The sequence below is a fragment of the Podarcis bocagei genome (genome assembly GCF_964188305.1).
Source record: "Podarcis bocagei genome assembly, chromosome: 7".
Classification (NCBI taxonomy): domain Eukaryota; kingdom Metazoa; phylum Chordata; class Lepidosauria; order Squamata; family Lacertidae; genus Podarcis; species Podarcis bocagei.
In genome coordinates this window covers 68583837-68603693 of record NC_138132.1, presented here as the reverse complement: position 1 = coordinate 68603693, position 19857 = coordinate 68583837, and the positions used below count along the sequence as shown (strand labels likewise).

The window sequence follows — 19857 nt, the reverse complement described above, 5'->3', positions numbered from 1 at the left end:
AGCCCCAGCCAGCATGTAAATCTATAGGATCTACAGCTAAGATAGCCCAAAACCACTCCAAACTCCCTTTGTGCAGGAGAACTCAGTGAAAAACAGAAGATGGAGCTAGAGCAGAAACGGCGTCTTGTCCACAGCCAAGCCCACGAACTCAACCAGCTTCGAGAGAAACTCTTTGAGATGTCCAAGCTTGTGGACCAGAAAGATGCAGACCTCAAAGCACAAAGCGAAGAATTAAGGTAGGGGGGTTATTTGTATCACACTTTTCATCCAAGGAGCTCAAGGCAACATTCATGGTTCCCTCCCAGACTTGCCCTCACAACAACCCTATCAGGTTGGTTCGGCTGAGAGATAGTAACTAACCCAGGGCCGCCCAGCAAGTTTTGTGGCAGAGTATTTGAACCCATGTCTCCTCAGCCTGATTACTCTTAGTCCTATGCCAGCCTGATCTCTGGTGTGAGGCCATTGCTGCGAGTGTGGGGGGGAGGAGGAGGAGTCTGGATTTGATATCCTGCTTTATCACCACCTAAAGGAGTCTCAAAGTGGCTAACAATCTCCTTTCCCCTCCTTCCCCACAACAAACACTCTGTGAGGTGAGTGGGGCTGAGAGACTTCAGAGAAGTGTGACTGGCCCAAGGTCACCCAGCAGCTGCATGTGGAGGAGCGGGGAAGCGAACCTGGTTCCCCAGATTACGATTCTACCGCTCTTAACCACTACACCACACTGGCTCTCCCTTGGGGGGCTCCCTTGGATGGCCTGCACTAAATACAGCCGCACCAGAACAATGTGTTTTGAAAACACTTTCTTGGTGGTGGTGGTAGCTCTGGGGGTACAGATGGAAGGTCCCAGCTGTAGCCTCTTGATATCTCAATTTTAAAAAGTGGAGTCAGAAGGGATGGGAAAGCTGGTCCCAGACCCAGTAGATGTTGCTGGGCTTGTTCAGCCAGTAGGTTGACTCTGCTGCTTCCTCTTAACCTCTGTTCTTCGCTAGATGCTTGCTAACATCTGTCTTTGGTCTCCACCACCCATCATTCTCCTTTAGCAACAACTTCTCCTCCTCCTTCCCCTCTTCCTTTTTGGAGTGCAGGAACATCAGAGGGAAGCTGCAGGAGCTGGCAACAGAGAGGAAGGAAAAGGCAAGTGAGCCCAAGAAAATTGTGCAGCACAAGAGCGTGCAGACAAGGTCCTCCACCCCGGACGAAGCCCCCACAAGCAAGAAGGCAAGTGGCACTCAAAGCAGGGAACACTGCGGTAGTACTGGTGGGGACCTCTCCTGCACCTGGTATTTGCCTTCGGAGCAATGCGCTGGGAACATGGATGCAGAAGACTTGGGGCACCAAAGCCCTGTCAACCAGATTGACAGCGGCGAGCTGTAAAATGGGAATAATAAGATGGCTCAGCTTTCAGGATCATTGTAAAGAACACAGGGAGATCTGTATGCAGAGTCCAATTACAGGTCCAATTAGTATTGTCTGCACCAGCAGTGGAGAACCTCCAACCCACGGGGCTTATGGCTAAGCCTTGCCCATCTACTCTACCCTGATGCCGTATATACAATGTCAGGTGTTGGGCAGCTATAAGGTGGAGCTGGTCTACACTCACCAGTGCTGAAAGGTTTTAGATAGGGGTCTTTTCTAGCCCAAATTTGGTATGCTGGGGATTGAACTTGGTCAGGAATCTTGTCTTGAAACAGCCACATGACTGATTGGTTTCAACTGCTCGTCTCTGTGCCAGCAGGACAAAGGTGGAGGACTCTTTTTGGCCCAAAGGTGAATTCCTTTGTGGGCAGGTTTTCAGGGGCTACTTGTCAGAGGTGAGGGATGTGGCTTGGGAAGAGGGTGGCATGACTTTGCCCCTGGGGCTGAGTTTCCCCACCCTTGTGTCACAAGAGCACACTGGTCAGTAATCACACAGTTCAGAGTTGGAGTTAACTTTATTAGCAAACACATGATTGCCATAGACATGGTTGAGTGTCAGGCCTAATGAGCACAGCAGCTCATTCTTGGTGGTCTTCCTCTATGAAAATCAGTTGTCAAGACTGAAAGTCCCCGCCTCTTATCACCTAAGTCCCCACCTCTCCAGAGCTTTTCCAGGGAACCAGAGACTGCGCCTGCATGCAGACACAGTCCCCTCCACCCTTTTCATGTCTCTTCTGGTTCTGGGAGACCAGGGGAGAGGGGAGCTTGTCACAGCACAAAGGGGAGACCCTCATGACTCTTCTCCAGCGTGACTCATCTCTGTCTCTTGGCCTCCCTCCTTCCATTCTCCTGCTTCAGCTTCTGCCTCTGATTCTGGACTTTCTCTGCCACAGACTTTCCCGGCTCACTAAGCCCTGCTACCTCTTCAGCTTACAATACCTCTTCCCCATTTTCTCCCCCTGACCACTCATCATCGTGCCACCACCAATCCCCAGGCTCAGAGCCTTTTTCCCTTGGGGTTTCCCAGCTGGTTTCTCCCATAATTCCTCTGTGTCCAACCAGCCCATGACATCTTGCTCCAAAAGAATTGTGCCTGTTGGAAGCAAACAAAATGACTGAAGATGCCCTTTATGTTTAATTGCTCTATAGCTGTTGAATGAGTCAGCATTGCCAAAATGTCATTTTGTGCCTGTAATGATCCATTGTAACCTAGAAAAACGACAGCATACCCAGAGCTTGACTAAGTGAGACCCCGCATATCTCACCAAGCAATGATCTTAACGATGAGCGTTCACATAACCTACACGGTCTCATTAATATTCAGGGAAGGGGGGCAGCCTGTTTGGAACGTGACAGGTTGCATGTGCAGTCCCTGGCACCTCGAAGTTGGGCTAGAAAATGCTTCTATTTGAAGTCTTTTAGTGTGTTGCCAGTCAGTGTAGACCAGTTCTGTCTTTTCCCTGCATTAGATATGGTGTAAGGTGCAGAGCAAGTGGGCAAGGCTTGGCCAAATCGGGGGCCTAATTTATGGTCACCAGATTTTTTTTTCAATGAATCCAGGGACACTTTTTTTTTTTTTTGAAGCTTAGTAACAACAGGGAGTCAGTAGTGGGGATGGTGAGGCAAAAGACACAAGCACACATACATATTGTATAAAGGTGCAAAGCCCTTCTTTCGCAACCTGTGAAACATAATTGCGCAGATCTGGAGACATTCCGGGAACGGAATTTGTCCGGGGGCAGATTTGCAAATCCGGGGACGTCTGGTAACCCTAGCTTAATTAGACCCACGGGCTGGAGGTTCTCCTCTACTGGTGCAGATAGTACTAGCTGCACCCATGATCTGACTCTGTCTGCAGCAGCTTCCTGCATTCATTATGATGATCCTGCAAGCTGAGCCATCTTATTATCCCCATTTTGCAGATGGAACTGTTGAAACTAAGTGCTAGTGGCTTGCGTACAGCCAATTAGTGAGAGTTGAGATTTGAACTGGGGGCTACCACTTGCACTGTTAACAACAGGCTGTTCAAGCCCTTACCTGTAAACTGATACCTGCTCAGGGGAGCAGATTGGTCATGTCATAGCTTAACCACTCTCCGGTATTCATGTGGCACTTTGCATTCATGCAGCCTGCTGTCTTCCCATCTGGTGAAGACACGAAACACAGAGCCTTTGTACAGTAGGTAGGTCAGCTTGTCCTTCATCTCCAGTAATAGGAACCAGGCCTGTCTGTGTTGCTAGTACAAGTAACTGCCATTGATGCTGCAGCATCAGGGCTCCAGTACAGCTGCTGTGAAGCCCAGCTGAACTGGGCAAAGAACTTCTTCCTCTTGGGTGGATGAAGCAGGACCCAGAAGCCTGTTGTTCTGTCCAACAGAACCTCCCTAGAGCTGTTGCAGGATTGTTCCCCAAGAGGAGGCAACCCCCTGCAGCTCAAGCAACAGCACACGACTTTGCTAACATTTATCTCCTGTCCCATGTAACTTGATTCTCATTAAGTACCTATCATCCAGGCATGTTGTGATAGGTAACTGGCAAATGTTTTTATAGCACTTTGCAAAATGTGAAGTCTTGTTAACTGCTAAGTGTGATTGTAATTGCTCATTAGAGTTGGAAAGGCAGCTTGTGGGAGAAAATAAAAAGGGACGTTCTCAGGCACTCCCATTTTATTCCACAAATACTTGCACACGTGCACACAAAGCAGAATGGTTTTATGGTCCTAGGTCCTTTGCAAATAATGGTTTTATCTACCCTAAGGAAAGCCATGGGCGAATTTTCAAAGTCTTTTCTGGGCCATACGTAGCAGCAACTAATTAGATTGCATCTGCTAAGCAATTTGGACAAGAATAGTTCCTTTTCATTGGGGGATTAGGGTGGACTTTGGGGTTTCTTACTCTGATTTTTTAAAAGGACAGAGAAATACCGTATTTTTCGCACTATAGGACGCACTTTTTCCCCTCCAAAAATGAAGGGGAAATGTGTGTGCGTCCTATGGTGCGAATGCAGGCTTTTGCTGAAGCCTGGAGAGCGAGAGGGGTCCGTGCGCACCGACCCCTCTCGCTCTCCAGGCTTCAGGAAGCTATCCCAAGTCTTGCAAGCCCGGCGGGATGTCCCGCGGGCTCGCAAGGCTTGCGGGCAGCAGCCTGCACCCAAAAGCTGGGGACAGCGGGGAGGTGCAGAGCCGCCACCCCGCTATTCCCCGACCTGATCTGGAGGCTGGCGGGGGGAGAAGCAAGCCTGCTTCTCCCCCCCCCCCAGCCCCACAAGCTCGGGGGATAGGGCGATGGCGAAGCGCCGCCATCCCGCTATTCCCCGACCAGATCTGGAGGCTGGGGGTGGGAGAAGCAAGCCTGCTTCTCCCCCCCCCCCACCATCCCCACAACCTCCAGATCAGGTCGGGGAATAGCGGGATGGCAGCGCTCCGCCATCCCGCTATTCCACGACCTGATCTGGAGGCTGGGGGTGGGAGAAGCAAGCCTGCTTCTCCCCCCCACCATCCCCACAACCTCCAGATCAGGTCGGGGAATCGCGGGATGGCAGCGCTCCGCCATCCCGCTATTCCACGACCTGATCTGGAGGCTGGGGGTGGGAGAAGCAAGCCTGCTTCTCCCCCCCACCATCCCCACAACCTCCAGATCAGGTCGGGGAATCGCGGGATGGCAGCGCTCCGCCATCCCGCTATTCCGCGACCTGATCTGGAGGCTGGGGGTGGGAGAAGCAAGCCTGCTTCTCCCCCCCACCATCCCCACAACCTCCAGATCAGGTCGGGGAATCGCGGGATGGCAGCGCTCCGCCATCCCGCTATTCCGCGACCTGATCTGGAGGCTGGGGGTGGGAGAAGCAAGCCTGCTTCTCCCCCCCACCATCCCCACAACCTCCAGATCAGGTCGGGGAATCGCGGGATGGCAGCGCTCCGCCATCCCGCTATTCCGCGACCTGATCTGGAGGCTGGGGGTGGGAGAAGCAAGCCTGCTTCTCCCCCCCACCAGCCCCACAACCTCCAGGCTTCAGGAGAGCCCCACTGCCAGCCCCACAAGCTCGGGGGACAGCGGGAGAGGCGCAGCGCGCCCTTCCCGCTGTCCCCCAACTTGGTTAGAAGGCTGGCGGGGGGAGAAGCCTGCTCCTCCCCGTCGCCAGCCCCGCAAACTCGGGGGACAGCGGGAGAGGCGCAGCGCGCCATTCCTGCTGTCCCCCGACTTGGTTTGGAGGCTGGCGGAAGGCTTCCTCCTCCCCCAGCCCCGCAAGCTCCCAGAGCGATGCCAAAGCTGCACGCAGCTTCGGCATGGCTCTGGGTCCCGTTCTGGGGGAGGGGGAAGCTCGGGCTTCCCCGCCCCTGCCCCGCGCCTGGCGGGGGGGGGATAATTTTTTTCCCCTTTATTTCCCCCCCCCCAAATCTAGGTGCGTCCTATGGACCGGTGCGTCCAATAGTCCGAAAAATACGGTATATATATATATATATATATATATATATATATATATATAAATTTAACTTATTCATTACTATAATTTCTGTATACGAAATATCTTATAGACTTTCCATTTGTATACTCAAATTCTGAACACTTAAAACACTATATACCTATAAAATCAATAATACGCCTCTGCTTTGTTAAAAATGTGTCAATTTGGAATTTTTAAAAAGAAAACTTTGATAAACTAGGTGAAAAATAAATGGGCTCTCAGAAGATCTAATAGAGCAAAGGATTTGTTTAAGGGAGAGAAAAAAATGTGTGTGCATGTAGAGTGGAGGGAGGGGGGGGAATTGCAGAGATAAGGAAAGATAAAAACAGGAACCAAGCTTAGCTGATGTTGTAAAATCAAGATGGTGCCCTGAGGTTTCTGTCAGTCTCTGTTCCCTGTTCTGTGAGCTGGAACATTGCCAAGGCATTTTGATGCAAGAGAGCTACTTCCCTGTTTTTTAAAAATGGAACTCTTTGAGGGTGACCTTCTTCCCCTTTTCATGTAGCGCCTTTTGTAATTTCTCCATTGAGGAATCCACATGGAAGCGAGTTGCCCAGAGGGGCCCCTTATCACCTTGTTGCCTCAGAAGGGAATTATTAACCTGAGCCTGTTTCCTTCAGGTATCATCTGTGAGCCTGGCTGATCTGGGAGCAAGATGCAAAGGCTCCAGACACGAGGAAATCATCAGTCGCCAGAAAGGCGCCCTGGCTGAGCTGCGGCAAAGAGTCAGAATGCTAGAAAGGGGTCACCCATTGGGTGAGTGCTACATTTCATGGAACGCTTGCAGGCTGTGATTTGTGCAGGTAGCTTTTGCAAGTCGCGGGATGAATTTGGGTACCTGAGAAACAGCAGTAAGAAATCAAGCATTGCTGTAAGGCTTCTCTCCTGCAAGCACCTGCACAGGTCTAGTGTAAAACACACACACGGTCACAAGTAGCTTCTAAGCGGAGCTGCTTTGTGCCTTTAAATTCAGGTACAAATGCTCAAAAGGGCTAAGTTCCACCTCCCTCCCTCATCAAAGCAAGTTGCTCATGAGGAGTTCTTCATAGCGCTGCAACACCTGCCTTGCTCTGTGGGCTCTTCCATGGGTCCAGAATAGACATCATCACATCCTTTTGTCAGAAACTTCTATAGCAGGGGTGGAGATCCTCGGACCCAGGAGCCAAATGTGGCCCTCCAAACCTCTGTCTGGCCCTTGGGATGCTCCCCAGCCACACCCCTTCTCCCCAAGCTATGCCCCTCACCAGTCCTGCTTTGCACCCTCTTGAGTATTTTTGCCTGGCGGGACTGAGTCTTTGAAGTCTGATAATGCTCCTTGCTTGCCCGGGTGGAGAATGGAGAGAACGGTGCAAGTGTCTGCAGAAATTCACAGAGGTAAAAATTCACATTTGTTTCTCCACCCCCTTCAGCCTCTGGCTCCACCCACCACTGGCAGGTGGCCCTCAGACTCCCTGCATCATTCTGTGAATTAATAGAAAGAGAGCAAGTTAATGAATTGCCATTGTGTGTGTGTAAAGGATTAAACACCTGTTCACCACTTCTCCAGTTGATTTTTGAGTTTCATGTGAGATAGAAAGTGTCTAGTCCAGATCACCAAGTGAGCTTCGCAGCTGAGCAGAGATTTGAGCCTGGGCCTGTCCTGCCCTAGTCCCAAGCACTCCACCCCATAGTCTTCAACCTCCGTCCCTGGAATCTTTCATCCCGTGCAAAACGTGTTTAATGTGAGTTTCAAGTGAAACGGGAAGTGGCACAGTACGACGACTTCTCTTTCTCAGGTTTTGAAGAGAGAATTGGAGAGCCACTTAGAGTGCTTAAAAAAGGCCCAGCTGAGAAGGGAGATGAAAGAACAGAGAAGGAGCAGGTGACAACCCTGATGACAGCAGCGGATGCTAATCAGGTAAACTGAACAATGCATGGTATCCTGGTGATGCTTTCTTTAGAAAACGTGTCATGAAAGGAAGGAAGGAAGAATATTTGTTGGTGTCTTTTTGGTCGTAGCTCCCACCTTGATAATCTATTCTGAATATTTCAGAATACATTATTTTACATTAGGAAGAACTTCCTGACAGTAAGAGCTGTTTGGCAGTGGAATGGGCTCCCTCAGAAGGTGGTGGACTCTCCTTCCTTAGAGGTTTTTAAACAAAGAGTGGATCAGTCATCTGTTATGGATTCTTTAGGTGTGATTCTCTTCCACAATGCTACAATGCTATGATTCTATTTCCTTTACCCTCCCAGCTTCAAAGCAGTGTTTCCAGAACAGATCCCAACTTGACCATAGAGAGGACTGCGAAGCTGGAAATGGCTGACGCTTTAGACCTCAGTGAGAACATGGTATGAAAATGAAGAATGTGTTAAAGTACTTTGGGGGAGGGGCTTTGTGTTGCAGAGGACATCACAGCATGCAGTCCTTTCCTGATCTGTGTCTAGGGGCAGAGATGCACTCCCAAGAGAGCGTGCTACAAATACTGCTATTACCATGCGCTTACATCAGCGGTGGTATCAGGTTTGAGCCCGCCCATCAGCAAGTGCCCTCAAGTAACCCACCCCATCCCCTGCCTTCAGCAGGCTTACCCTTGCCATGGTGGCAAGACTGCCAGCAGGCAGCCACATTGCAGTCTGCAGGACGTGGCTGTGAGCAACCCGAAAGTTTTTTTAAAATCTACCACAATGCCCAGAACCATCCTCTACCACCATGGCTTGGGGTTAGATAGGCTTCAGCAAATTCCCAAAGGGGCCAGAAGCTGACACTGACCTTCATTTGCATCAGGGCTGAGAAACCTCAGACTCGGGGGAGCCAAATGTGGCCCTCCAGGCTTCTCTTACCTGAACTCCTGCCAGGCCATCTCCGCTTCCTTCCTCGGGCTCAAGTGTGTCTGCCTGGATGCACTATACAGGGAGATGTATGTAGGGTCAGCCGTGTGTAGAAACCTCTGACATAACAAGGGTAAGAGTCATATCTGTGGCTGCACCCAATTCTGCCTCTGGCCCTACCCATCACTGACATGTGGCCCCCAGAAGGTTACCCATGAGGGAGTACGGCACTCAGGCTGAAAAAGTTACCCTGCCTCTGGTTTACATGGCTACGTAGTACTGATAATAGCCCTCCTATGGATTACAGGTGGGTGAACCAGGAACACGAGTAGGTTGCTCACTTATCTCTGCAGCTTCAGTGGTAATGCAAAGTAAAGACATCCGCTTGATTTCAGAGTGGGGGTTCTTTTTCCAGCTTGGGAAAATCTTGCCATTCTCGATGATAGTTTCCTCCCTTCTCTTTCCCTCCAGTACCTCAGCCTGATCCAGGATCTCGCCAACCTGGTGAACGTCAAGGAGCTGACGGGGATGCAGACAGTGAAGCACCTTCCTTACGATGAGAGGGAGAAGCTCGGGGTGCGACGGCAGAAGGACCTTGGGCTGCTCTTTGACAAGATCAGGAAGCTCAAGGATCGCCTCGAGAGGAAAGAGTCGCTGCTGAAAGAGTACGAAAGGGACGTCGGGCAGTTCAGGTACAAAGGTGACGCGCGCACACAGTGTCTTTTGGGCACCTTTCTTTTTCAAAGAACCTTTTGTATTGATTTATATCCCGCCTTTTTCCTTGACGGACTCAAGTCAAGCTTACAGATAAAATAAGAACAGCTAAAAATATAGGGGAGCGGGAAACCAGTCATTCAAAAACTAAACATTAATAAATTAAAACACTCTTTCTCTTTCTCTTTCTTTCTCTCTCTCTCTATATATATATGAAAGATCTATTTAAAAAAAAGAGATGATTGCAATAAAAATGGCATGGCACCAGCCCTTTAATTAAGGGGAGACACTTGATAAATTAACTCAGTCTGTGTCTGTATTTGATTTGAAATTATTTTTGTATGTATTTTTATTCTTCATTTTTTAATTAATGATTTTATCATGTTTCTGTTAATTTTGAACTGTTTCATGGGAAGGGATTCAGAAACGAAATGAAATAGATAAGGTAGTGCTTGATAAATTTGTCATGGTTGAAGCTCATTCCATTTATTATGAGAGGTGGTATTCATTTCTTCTGGGTGTTTCTTTACCATCCACTCAGCGGTGTCCTTAGTGCAGTTAAATATAGCCTCATGCCTGAACATTGTCTATAGGCAAGTAAAGAGTTCCTGTAGGTGACCAAGCAGGAGTGCTTTTGGGAATTCCAAGCACTGGTTACTAAGTTTTTGTTGATTAGTAACTTCTAATGACTTGCAGATTTCACTTATTGTAAGCTTCAGAGTGATGTTTCCCTTTTATAATGCGGTTTGCAACACACCAACTTCCAGCTACCCTGTCTGTCTCATCGCACAGGACAAACAAGCAGACTCTGCAAGCCTGCCAGTCTGAGCTGGCCAAATTGGCTGACAAGATCTACCGAGAAGCTGAAGAGAAGGCTTTGCTGAAAGAAGCTCTGGAGAGGACTAAATTGCAGCTGACTCAGGAGAAGAAGCTGAACAGGGCTCTTAAACAGCATAAGGTAGGTAACAGAAATCCACAGCGCCACTGGCAAACTGGCACAGCTACACTGCCGGTGTGAAGGCCATTTAGCAACCTCTGCACTTGGCCAGGTGTCATTTGACAGCATCTTCCAGGCCGCTGCTGTGTTTGTATTTTGCTCGCCCCTTGGGGAGGAGAACTGGCTGAGCAATGGGGAGGGTTTGTGTGCCACCCCCTAGGGCCAAATCTTGAAGGGTCGCCATCATCCCAGGGGAAAAATCCAGCTCAGCTTCATTCACGGGGCGAAAGGAGAACAGAATGCAGTCAATTGGAGATAGGAGGCAGGAAGCAGAAGGGACAGAGAAAGTCTTTTCCACATAGGGACCCTTTGCACAGAAGCTAGTTCAAGCAGCCTTGTAAGTAAGCCTGCCCCCATCAAGTTCCTAGACTGCAGAAAAAGATACTACTTCCCTGCTGGGGGCTAGCAGAAAGGGTAATGGAGAGCTGTGTACTGCTGGGTGCCAAGGAATAGGCTTTTTTTCCTCTAGGATCCCACTTGGTTTCCACATTAGCTGTAGAGGAGAGATGGAACATTCTCCTGCCAGCCCCTCACTCTTCTGCATGGAACTCTGTGTGCTCACCCACATGCTACCCCTGGCCGCCTATGGCTACCAGGCTAGTGCTTAAATGTAAGGGTGAGTTTTGGGGAGAGGAAGACTCTCCTGGTCTGCTCGTCTTCCATGGCCATGAGTATCAGGACTGGGGATCTTCCTGGTTGCACGAGCCGCCATATGATTTTCAGTTTCAGGGGCATGTGGGCTGCTCTGCCCAGTCTAGACCACCTGTCCACCAAGCAAGACTATGCCAGTTAAGGCCACTGTGCAACAGGTTGTCTTACCATTCAGCAGCTGTAGGATATAGGAAGCTATCGTATGCCAAATCATATTATGGGTGCACCTAGTTCTGTATTGTCTGCCTTGGCTGGCAGCAACTGTCCAAAGTGTCAGACAGGGCTCTGTCCTAGTCCTACCTGAAAATGTCAGGGGTTGAGCTTGGGACCTTCTGCATGTAAAGCATTCTGCTGCAATCAGAACTGCCTCATCTACACTAGCTGTTTCAGCTGAAATTACTACCCATCTTTCAGTCACTTTTTGCAGAAGTCATACAATGCCATCACCAATATGTTACATTCTGTGTCTCTTTCCTGATCTGTGATAACCAACCTCCTTTTAAAATGCAACTGCAGCGCCTGTTGATTAGGAAAGTGCTGCTGAGGGCCTTCAGGACTTCTGTGCCTCTAATTAGAAACTTCCTTCTTTCAGCTTCGCCCCCTGTAATTGCTTCCTGTTCAGCACTAGTTGCTGCTTAATGAGCTCCTGTTCCCCAGAGAGTGGTTTTATTGGTCTGCTCTGCTTATTTATTTCCTTCATGCTGTTAAACTTGCTAATTAGGGGGGAATTGATTAGTAATCCTGCGGCTGCACTGAAGCGAGTAACAACACAAGCAGGGAAAGCTTTTAATTTAAGTTGCAGGCAACCTTTGGAGAATGGAACTTACTTGTGAACTTACTTGTGAACGAACATGATAGAAGCATCTTGGCCACCAGGATAGACATTTCCAGATCTAATGGTGCTATCTTAAGTGCCATTTTCATTCCAGGTTGAGCTTGACTGCTGAAAAGCATCTCCTCCACAGCATTAAGGAGACCTTAGTATGAAAGCAGCCTTTCTATTTCTGTATTTCTGTAGGGTGAACAGGCTTGAAGGCATCACTTAGGAGCAAGGAATGAGAAATCCCTGTACTTGGAGAAACCCATAGTCACACGCCATCGAGTTCTGTCCTAATCCCCGATGCTAGAGATGGAGTATTGTTAGGGCATCTCTCTCTCTCTCTCTCTATTAAAGGCAGCAGGTTGCTGGGGCTTGACTTGCAAACTGAGTTAGGTGACAATTATATACACAAGTGCACATTCCTAATTGCTTTAGGCTGCAGTCCTTCACTGACTGACATCCCTGCCAGCTTAACTGAAAACACAGAGACTTATTCCAGCGCACTCGACCAACACAGCTCGGAGAAAAGCGACGGCTGCATTGTTTCTTAGCTCTGTTGCTTTGCCAGAGAGAGATTTGCCATTTGTTCCCTGCTGTTTCCACCCTAGAATCAGTTAGAGGAGAGGAAGAGTGAGATTTCGTCGTGTTACGCCTGCACTCTGAAATTCAGGGATAGCAAGGTAGGAAATTGCCTGGCCAGTGTAGTAAGAGTGCCTCTTAGCCGACAAGCCATAAATGAAGATAGTTGGATAATATAAGTGGGGAGGGGGAGGTCCTGAAGAGCAGGGGTATCATTGGTGGAAACCTGCTTGCTTTTTCAGAAAGCCCTCAACTTCGTTTTGTGTGTTCTTGGCCCACCAGGGCGTTTTCCCCAAACCACACCACTTGCCCCACAACTGGCATCATATGTGATATCCGGTGTGGGGCAGGTAGGAGTGCAGCAGCAAGATCGAGCTCCTCGCACATCATCTGATAGGCAAGGATTTTGGTCCTGCTTGCTTTGGGTGTGTGAGCATGTTCCCTGGGAGGAGCCTGCTGGCACACCCATCCCTGAGTTCATCAGATGATGGGCAGAGAGCTTAACCCTGCTTGGTTTGAGTACATCCACAGGGAAGTCGCTAGTGTGCTGAGAGCTTGAGGAGCAGGACTGAAACCCTTTGAGTTACCCTTTGTGGAGAATTCAATCCTACTCGGTTGCTCTTTGCCCCCAACCCCACAAGCTGGTTTTTGACAGGCATTTGACTTGCCGTTTTTGCTAAAGTATAAATGTAGAAGCACACACATGTGTTTTGCTCTGTATCTCCCCTTCTCTGTCTTATGCAGATGGCAGCCCCTAAGAAACCATTCCCTGAAAAGCAGGTGGTTGCGGGGCCAGGAGCAGCCTGTAAGAAACGAGTGCACTGCAGCACCTCTGCGTAGGAACAATTCTGCTTACCCAAGGAAAGCGACAGAGAAGGAAGATTCTGGCCAGCTCCTTGTCTAAGCTTGTAAATAGAAGATGCTGCTACAACATTGCATAAAACACCTGGTGTCTTATTATACAGAATTTATTTATATACATATATGTATATGTATAGACTTATTTGTACAGATGATACTCATATATGGTACATTGTATCTTGATTACGAGAAATGTATAGAGACTCAACTCAAAATTATGTATAAATTCTTAAGATCTTCCGATACCTGTAACAGGGTTTTTTTGTGGGGGAGGGAAGAGAGATGGATTGTATCCAGTGTTAGTCCTACTCAAAATAGACCCATTGATGGCGGTAGTCATGACTAACCTAGGTCCATGAATTTCAGTGTGTTACTTTTGAGTAGGACTTGGTTGGATGCAACCTTTTGTCCAATCTGGAATCCCATCTTTTGGAATCGCGGATCTGGTTCTTTTGTACATCATCATTTGACAGATTTTATTTATTATGCATGCCTGCATGGTGGGGAGGTTGAGCTAGATGATCCTTGAGGTCTCTTCTAAATCTGCCTCCCACCTTAGACGAAGCTTTGCAGGAGTATTTCAGCCAAGCATGGGAAAAGGCACCAAGTCAGACAGCAGATCACCAGGACCACAGCTAGCAAAAACAGGAGATACCAAGCACCAAGCTCACAGAGGAGTAGCTTTGAATGTTGGCCAAATGCTGATCTGGAGTCAACTGAGAGTTTTAGTAAGTCCTACAAAGGGAAAGTTTTTCATTCAGAGGCATCTCTATATAAAGTTGAGAAAGTCTTTTGTCCTCAACCCTGAAGAGCCACAACCAGTGCTTTTTTTTCTAAATAAAATATTTAGGGGTACTCTCATTTTGACTCCAGAAAATCACCATTTTATAGTTCAAATCAGGAAAAATAAATACAGTAAATGGACAAAAGTACAAAGATTCACAAAATGTTTAGGGGTATGCGTACCCCTGCATACCCCACCCCCAGAAAAAAAGCACTGGCCACAACCATTGTAGGCAATTCTGAGCAAGACGAATCTACAGTGTGACTTGGTATAAGGAAACTTCCCATGTTCCTAAACTTTGCAAAAGGTGGAAGGGGTTAACTTCTTGTGTTCCTATGCAGGTCTGAGCCTGGTCAGTGCTTGGACGGGAGACCGCCTGGGTACCACGATAAAAGACATGTGGCATACAAAGCACATATAAAAGACGGAACTGTGTCACTGATAACTGTTGCCTTCGCAGTTGGGGGAAGCCCAGGGAAAGATCAGGGGAATTGATCTCCTGGGAGAAATCATTAGGATGTTTTGCATACAGATGTGCTGATAACCAAGAACCTTTCTGGTTTACTCCAGAGCCCCTTTGGCCACATCTGCGTTCTTTCTGCAATATACAAGGGTTTATTTCAGGACAGCACACAACCTTGCACGTCTCCTCTGCCTCGGAACATTTTGCAACAGCCATCCCCATCTGTTCTGCGAAGACTGGTTGGCATCAGATCTTCCCAGTAGAAATTCTGGAGTAATTTGTTCATGTTCCGTTAGCATTAATTACACCCTCCAAAAATAACCATTTGCTGGCCCCCGTTAGTTCCCAGCAATTCCGCGAGCTGAGCTGACCTTGCCAGCAGCCAACTCCTGGCATCTGCGTCTTGAGGCTCTAAGTGAGACGTTGACATCATCTCCCTCTTTTGCTGTAGATGAGTTTTGCTCTTCTAATACCATTCAAAATGTTCTCTGATAATTCCGCCATCCATAAAACAATCTGTTACGTTAATGAAAAGCTTCACACTTTCAATTACAGAAAAGGGTTTTCTTCCCATTTTCACTGCCACCACTCCCAGTCATCCATCAAAACAGATTAAACCACCATCCTTAAATAAAATAAAATAAAATCCCCCACTCATCCAGACTGGCCTCCTATCATGAAGACAGGGGGGCTTGTTTTCTTAGGAAATCACTGACTCTCCAGAACTGCCATGTGGAACCAACCTGTTAGCGTCCTCGGTGTTGTCAAAATAGGCAGCAACAAGCACAAATCAAGGCTATCCAAATAATGCATATTGCCAGGAATCTCAAAAATACAGCGCTCAAGTTATGAACATTCTGTGAAATCCAGAAAGCCATCATTTAGAAGAGCACGTCTCCATCTGGACTCAGATCTGTGTGGGTACAAATCTTGGTTTGCCACGATTGCGAAGGGATCAAGCTGTACGATTACAGGGGTAAGCATTTTGCACAAGTCCAAATGGGATTTTTTACTTTTTATTTGCAGATTCCTAAACTGTTTTGCAACCAAAAGTTACCATACCCATGTATAATAAAACCAAGATAGACTACAAAAGATTACATAGTAAATTACCTAAAAGCAATAATACTATCTCTACAGTTGTACAATTAATTCTGTAAAATGACTAGGCCATCCTTCAGGGAAAGTCTTCTTAAACAAAAATATCTCCAATAGATGTCAAAAACACCAGGCACTTGTCCCCTTTCCATTGGCAACTGATTCCAGAGGGCTGGAGTGGCAATGCTAAAAACCCTCAGGGCACCTCAGGGCAGTACTCATAACAACGCCTTATCAAAGGCTTGTTTCCAGCACAGAGATGGAGAAATATGTCAATTTCATATTATTTCAGTTTCTCATTTTTTCAGTTCCGTTCTTGTTAAGTTCAGTTCTCCACATTTCCCAGCAATTTGCAGCTATTGTTTTTAAGTGTGCACACAAAAAAATGGTCAGCATTTTAGAGCACATTTCTCCCGAAGGCCTCATTCAGTGTAAAGGCAGTATCCTAAGTGCCTATGTTCTTTCCCCACAAGAAGAAGGAAAGGGGACTTTTACTTTAAGGCTAACAGTGGAACCGGGGTGGGTGGGTTGTTGGGATCCCAGCTGGGGAGGGAAGACATAAACTTCCCCTCCATATGCACTGGAGTCCCAAAGAAAATGGCACCCCTATGTATTTATTATTAATTTTATTTATTTTTTAAGCCCCAATGAAAATCTCCCCTTCTGCACTTATGATTTTTATTTTAATGCACTTTCTAAGGATGCATTTAATGTCCTGTCTTATTTTGACACACTAACAAAAGCATAACAAGGGATACAAAAAGACAAAAGAGAGATTTCTCCGGAGACGAGCATTAAAAAATCAGGGCTGTCGCTGTCAAATAAGGACATCATGCATAAACAGCCTAAACTATGGTTTTGAACCCTCGAGGCTGGCAGTGCCGCTTCTCCTGCGTGACCCAGCTCTGCCAGGGCAATCAGTATTAAGAATGCCAGCGCTGGGACATCATAATCCCTTGCACAGCAAAGGCTCCTGTGTCACAAACGGAGGATTATGACTGCTGCAGGGGATTCCAGCGAAAACAGAAGCTGAGCTGGAAAGGAGAAAGCTCATCAGAACTCAGATGTCAGAGGCAGTGGATAGACGAAGCGGAATTTAAAGCAATTTGCCTGTCTCTGTTTTGTGTCCCCCCCCCCCAGCAAAAACACTTCCCCATCCAAGGAGCCCCCTGCAATCATTACCACCATATGTCCTAATGTCACTAAAAAGCCCATTGTGTGTGCCCAGATCCACGGCAGAGCATGTATCTGGCTGCCTTTGAAGGAGGGTTTGTCACCCTGCTGCATATCTGCAGTGATTAGACGCTGATACCACTCCTGATGTGGAGACAATGACCCCACAGAGGGTGACTGCAAGCCCAGAGCAGTAATGCATGCAGAGGCTCAACAGCCAGCCTCCTCTGAGCATAGCTGTCAATGTTTCCCCTTTTTTAAGGGAAATTCCCTTATTCCGAATAGGATTCCTTGCAAGAAAAGGGAAAAGTTGACAGCTATGCCTCTGAACATGTATAATTGTGCTACTGTTAGGGATTATTCTGAAATAAATAATAAAAATACTGCATATACTGTATGTAGATGTCCTTATTCAGATCTATGATGTGGCCACATTTGGAACAGACTGTGTGTGTACAAGTTTGGTTGCTACCGCTTGAAAAGGAAGTTTATTGTTATTCTTACTTATTGAATTTGCCGTTTGCTTTATCTTGCCCAGCATGGTATACTAATGTGCACACAGATGACTTCAACTGCTTTCTACAGAGTAGTTCAGGTGCATCCGTCAGACTTCGATATCTACAAAAACACCTAAATACCCAGTCAAAATACGCATCTATCACAAAAACTGCAAGCAAGATTTCAATATCTCCAGAACTCTTCATCAGGAAAAGCAGTGAAGAAAGGGAAATAAGCAGAAAGCTTACTTGATGTTGATGCTGCAAAGTCTGCATTTTGTCAGGGTCTTAAGACATCACGTAGGAGGAGATTGTAGTCTTAACTGGATTAGTCCAGAATCCATAGTAGGGCAATACCTTTACAGTGGTACCTCGAGTTACAGGCGCTTCAGGTTACAGACTCCGCTGACCCAGAAATAGTACCTCAGGTTAAGAACTTTGCTTCAGGATGAGAACAGAAATCGTGCTCCGGTGGCGCAGCAGCAGCAGAAGGCCCCATCAGCTAAAGTGGTGCTTCAAGTTAAGAAAAGTTTCAGGTTAAGAACGGACCTCCAGAACGAATTAAGTTCTTAACCCGAGGTACCACTGTATTAAGCTAACACTACTTCCTTCGCTTTTTCTGTTACCTAGAAGTTAGGTATCTGTTGTGGCGTTAATCTGATTATTCTGTGAATTAATCAACTAAATTAGCAGGGCATCCATCGCTGATTCTGCCACTCAGATGTTTGACAGCACACTGAATCCAGCCCCCCACCCCACCCCAAATAGCCAGGTGAGCAAGTGCAAGGAGGGGGGGGGGCTCCGAACTTCCAGCCACTTCTCTCCCTGCAGAGAGACATGTAAGAGAGAATGTAAGAAAAGCACGCAGATATTTCATTTATTCTGCAGTTCCGCGTGGAAATGGGTTCTGGCAGAATTGGCCTGAGCCTCCAAGAGCACGTTGCACTGGAAGAGGAAGTGAGAAAGGGTGACAATCATCCAGGAACCTTTGTGCCCACAAGTATCATGTTAGAAACACAGAACTGTAGAGTTGGAAGGGACGCCATGGGTCATCTAGTCCAACCCCCTGCAATGCAGGAATCTTGGGGGATCCTGCACTAGAGTATGGAAGCTAGAAAGCTGTGCCAGAGACTTTAATATTTAGCTGCCCCTCCTCTCAAAAAAAAAGCACTGATTTTTCAAGTATTTAAACTGAGTCCATGGCTCTGCAAGCAATTAATTACCTTAACATTTTAAAAAATTGTTTCACAATCAGGACTGAGGATTCCATTGTAGTTTAAAAGAAATAATTTGGGGGGGGCATGGACAGGGCTTGTAAGCAGTTTTACATCTCTGCATACTAACATCTTCCCCATCTTCGCCACCCCCACCCCCAACCCACTCCACAAGATGCCCACTGATGAGTCTCCAGATTGTACAAATGTCACCAAGGAAAAGGTCAGCGGATGGCGCTGGCTTGATAATATCTCCTACAAATCTGCTGCTGCTGCTACATCCCATGGGGCACTGAGAAAAGGATGCTGAATAGATGGGTCATTGGCCTGATGCAGCAAGCTCATCCCGTGCTCTTAACCTCTGACACTTGTGAATTGCAAGGGACATTCTTCTGAGATTCGGCAACCTGGTTTCCTCCAGATGATCTTGGACACCATCATCTTGACAAATGTCCTACTGGGGTGTGGCTGGTTATTCTTGCTGAGTGAAGGTTGAGGCCTGTGATGAAGAAGGAAGATCCCCTCCTTGATGATAGTGCAACACAGACCAAGATCTGATGGAGAGGATTTCCTGGATGTTCCATCTATACAGAGGCAGCTGCTAGATCAGGCTAGATTGGGCCACTTTAGCCCATTTGAGTGTCAGCTCTGGCCCAGCCCACTCTTCCAAAGAAGCTATGGAGGGACGCTGTGACCTGCCTCCATCCTGACCCCCATGCTGCAGCCTGGTGGGGTGTCAGCAGCTCCCCCAAATCCTTGCATGCTCTGCCTTGCAAAGAGGTAATTCATTACTGCACACCTATGGGGGGGGGAGCAAAACCCAAGACAACACAATGCCACCCACTCCAAGCACTGCAGCCTGACCCCTGTCCACCAGCCCTAGCTGGTTCTCTGGGGCTCCTGTCCATCTTGCACCCTGATCCTTTGCACATATCCTTGGGAGCATGCCTGACAGAAAGCAATCGCTCCCAAGCAATGCACCCCGGGGTGCGTGTTTACTAGGGAAGCAGTCCCAGAGAATTCAAGGATGGAGCTCCCTCTCCCCAGAGCCTTGCACTCCATCCCCTACTACACGCTTACTCGGGAGTAAACCGCAGAGGACGCATTGGAGTCCATCCCCTAAGCACTGCTGCCCATAAGACCTGGTGGATTCTGTGGGGTTTCCCCAACCTTGCCCCCCCACCCCCTACACGCTTACTCAGGAGTAAACCGCAGAGGACACATTCTTGTCCATCTCCCAAGCACTGCTGCTCACAAGCCCTGGTGGATTTTGTGGGTCCCTCCTCTCTTTCCTTCCCTCTCTCCCTCCCTCCATGCAC

At 47.8% G+C, this 19857-nt stretch overlaps 1 protein-coding gene across 1 annotated transcript in view; it reads left to right on the top strand.

Annotated features, from left to right (window-relative positions):
- The window catches only part of FHAD1 (forkhead associated phosphopeptide binding domain 1), a 38784-nt gene extending 25393 nt beyond the window's left edge, over nucleotides 1-13391 (top strand). The window contains exons 22-31 of the mRNA XM_081202252.1: nucleotides 77-236; nucleotides 1086-1370; nucleotides 1736-1811; nucleotides 6497-6632; nucleotides 7652-7773; nucleotides 8112-8207; nucleotides 9159-9379; nucleotides 10194-10359; nucleotides 12478-12549; nucleotides 13193-13391. Of these exons, the coding sequence (XP_081058378.1) occupies nucleotides 77-236; nucleotides 1086-1370; nucleotides 1736-1811; nucleotides 6497-6632; nucleotides 7652-7773; nucleotides 8112-8207; nucleotides 9159-9379; nucleotides 10194-10359; nucleotides 12478-12549; nucleotides 13193-13288 (1430 nt within the window). The 3' untranslated portion in view covers nucleotides 13289-13391. The remainder of the gene's footprint in view (nucleotides 1-76; nucleotides 237-1085; nucleotides 1371-1735; nucleotides 1812-6496; nucleotides 6633-7651; nucleotides 7774-8111; nucleotides 8208-9158; nucleotides 9380-10193; nucleotides 10360-12477; nucleotides 12550-13192) is intronic.
- Nucleotides 13392-19857: the final 6466 nt, after the last annotated feature.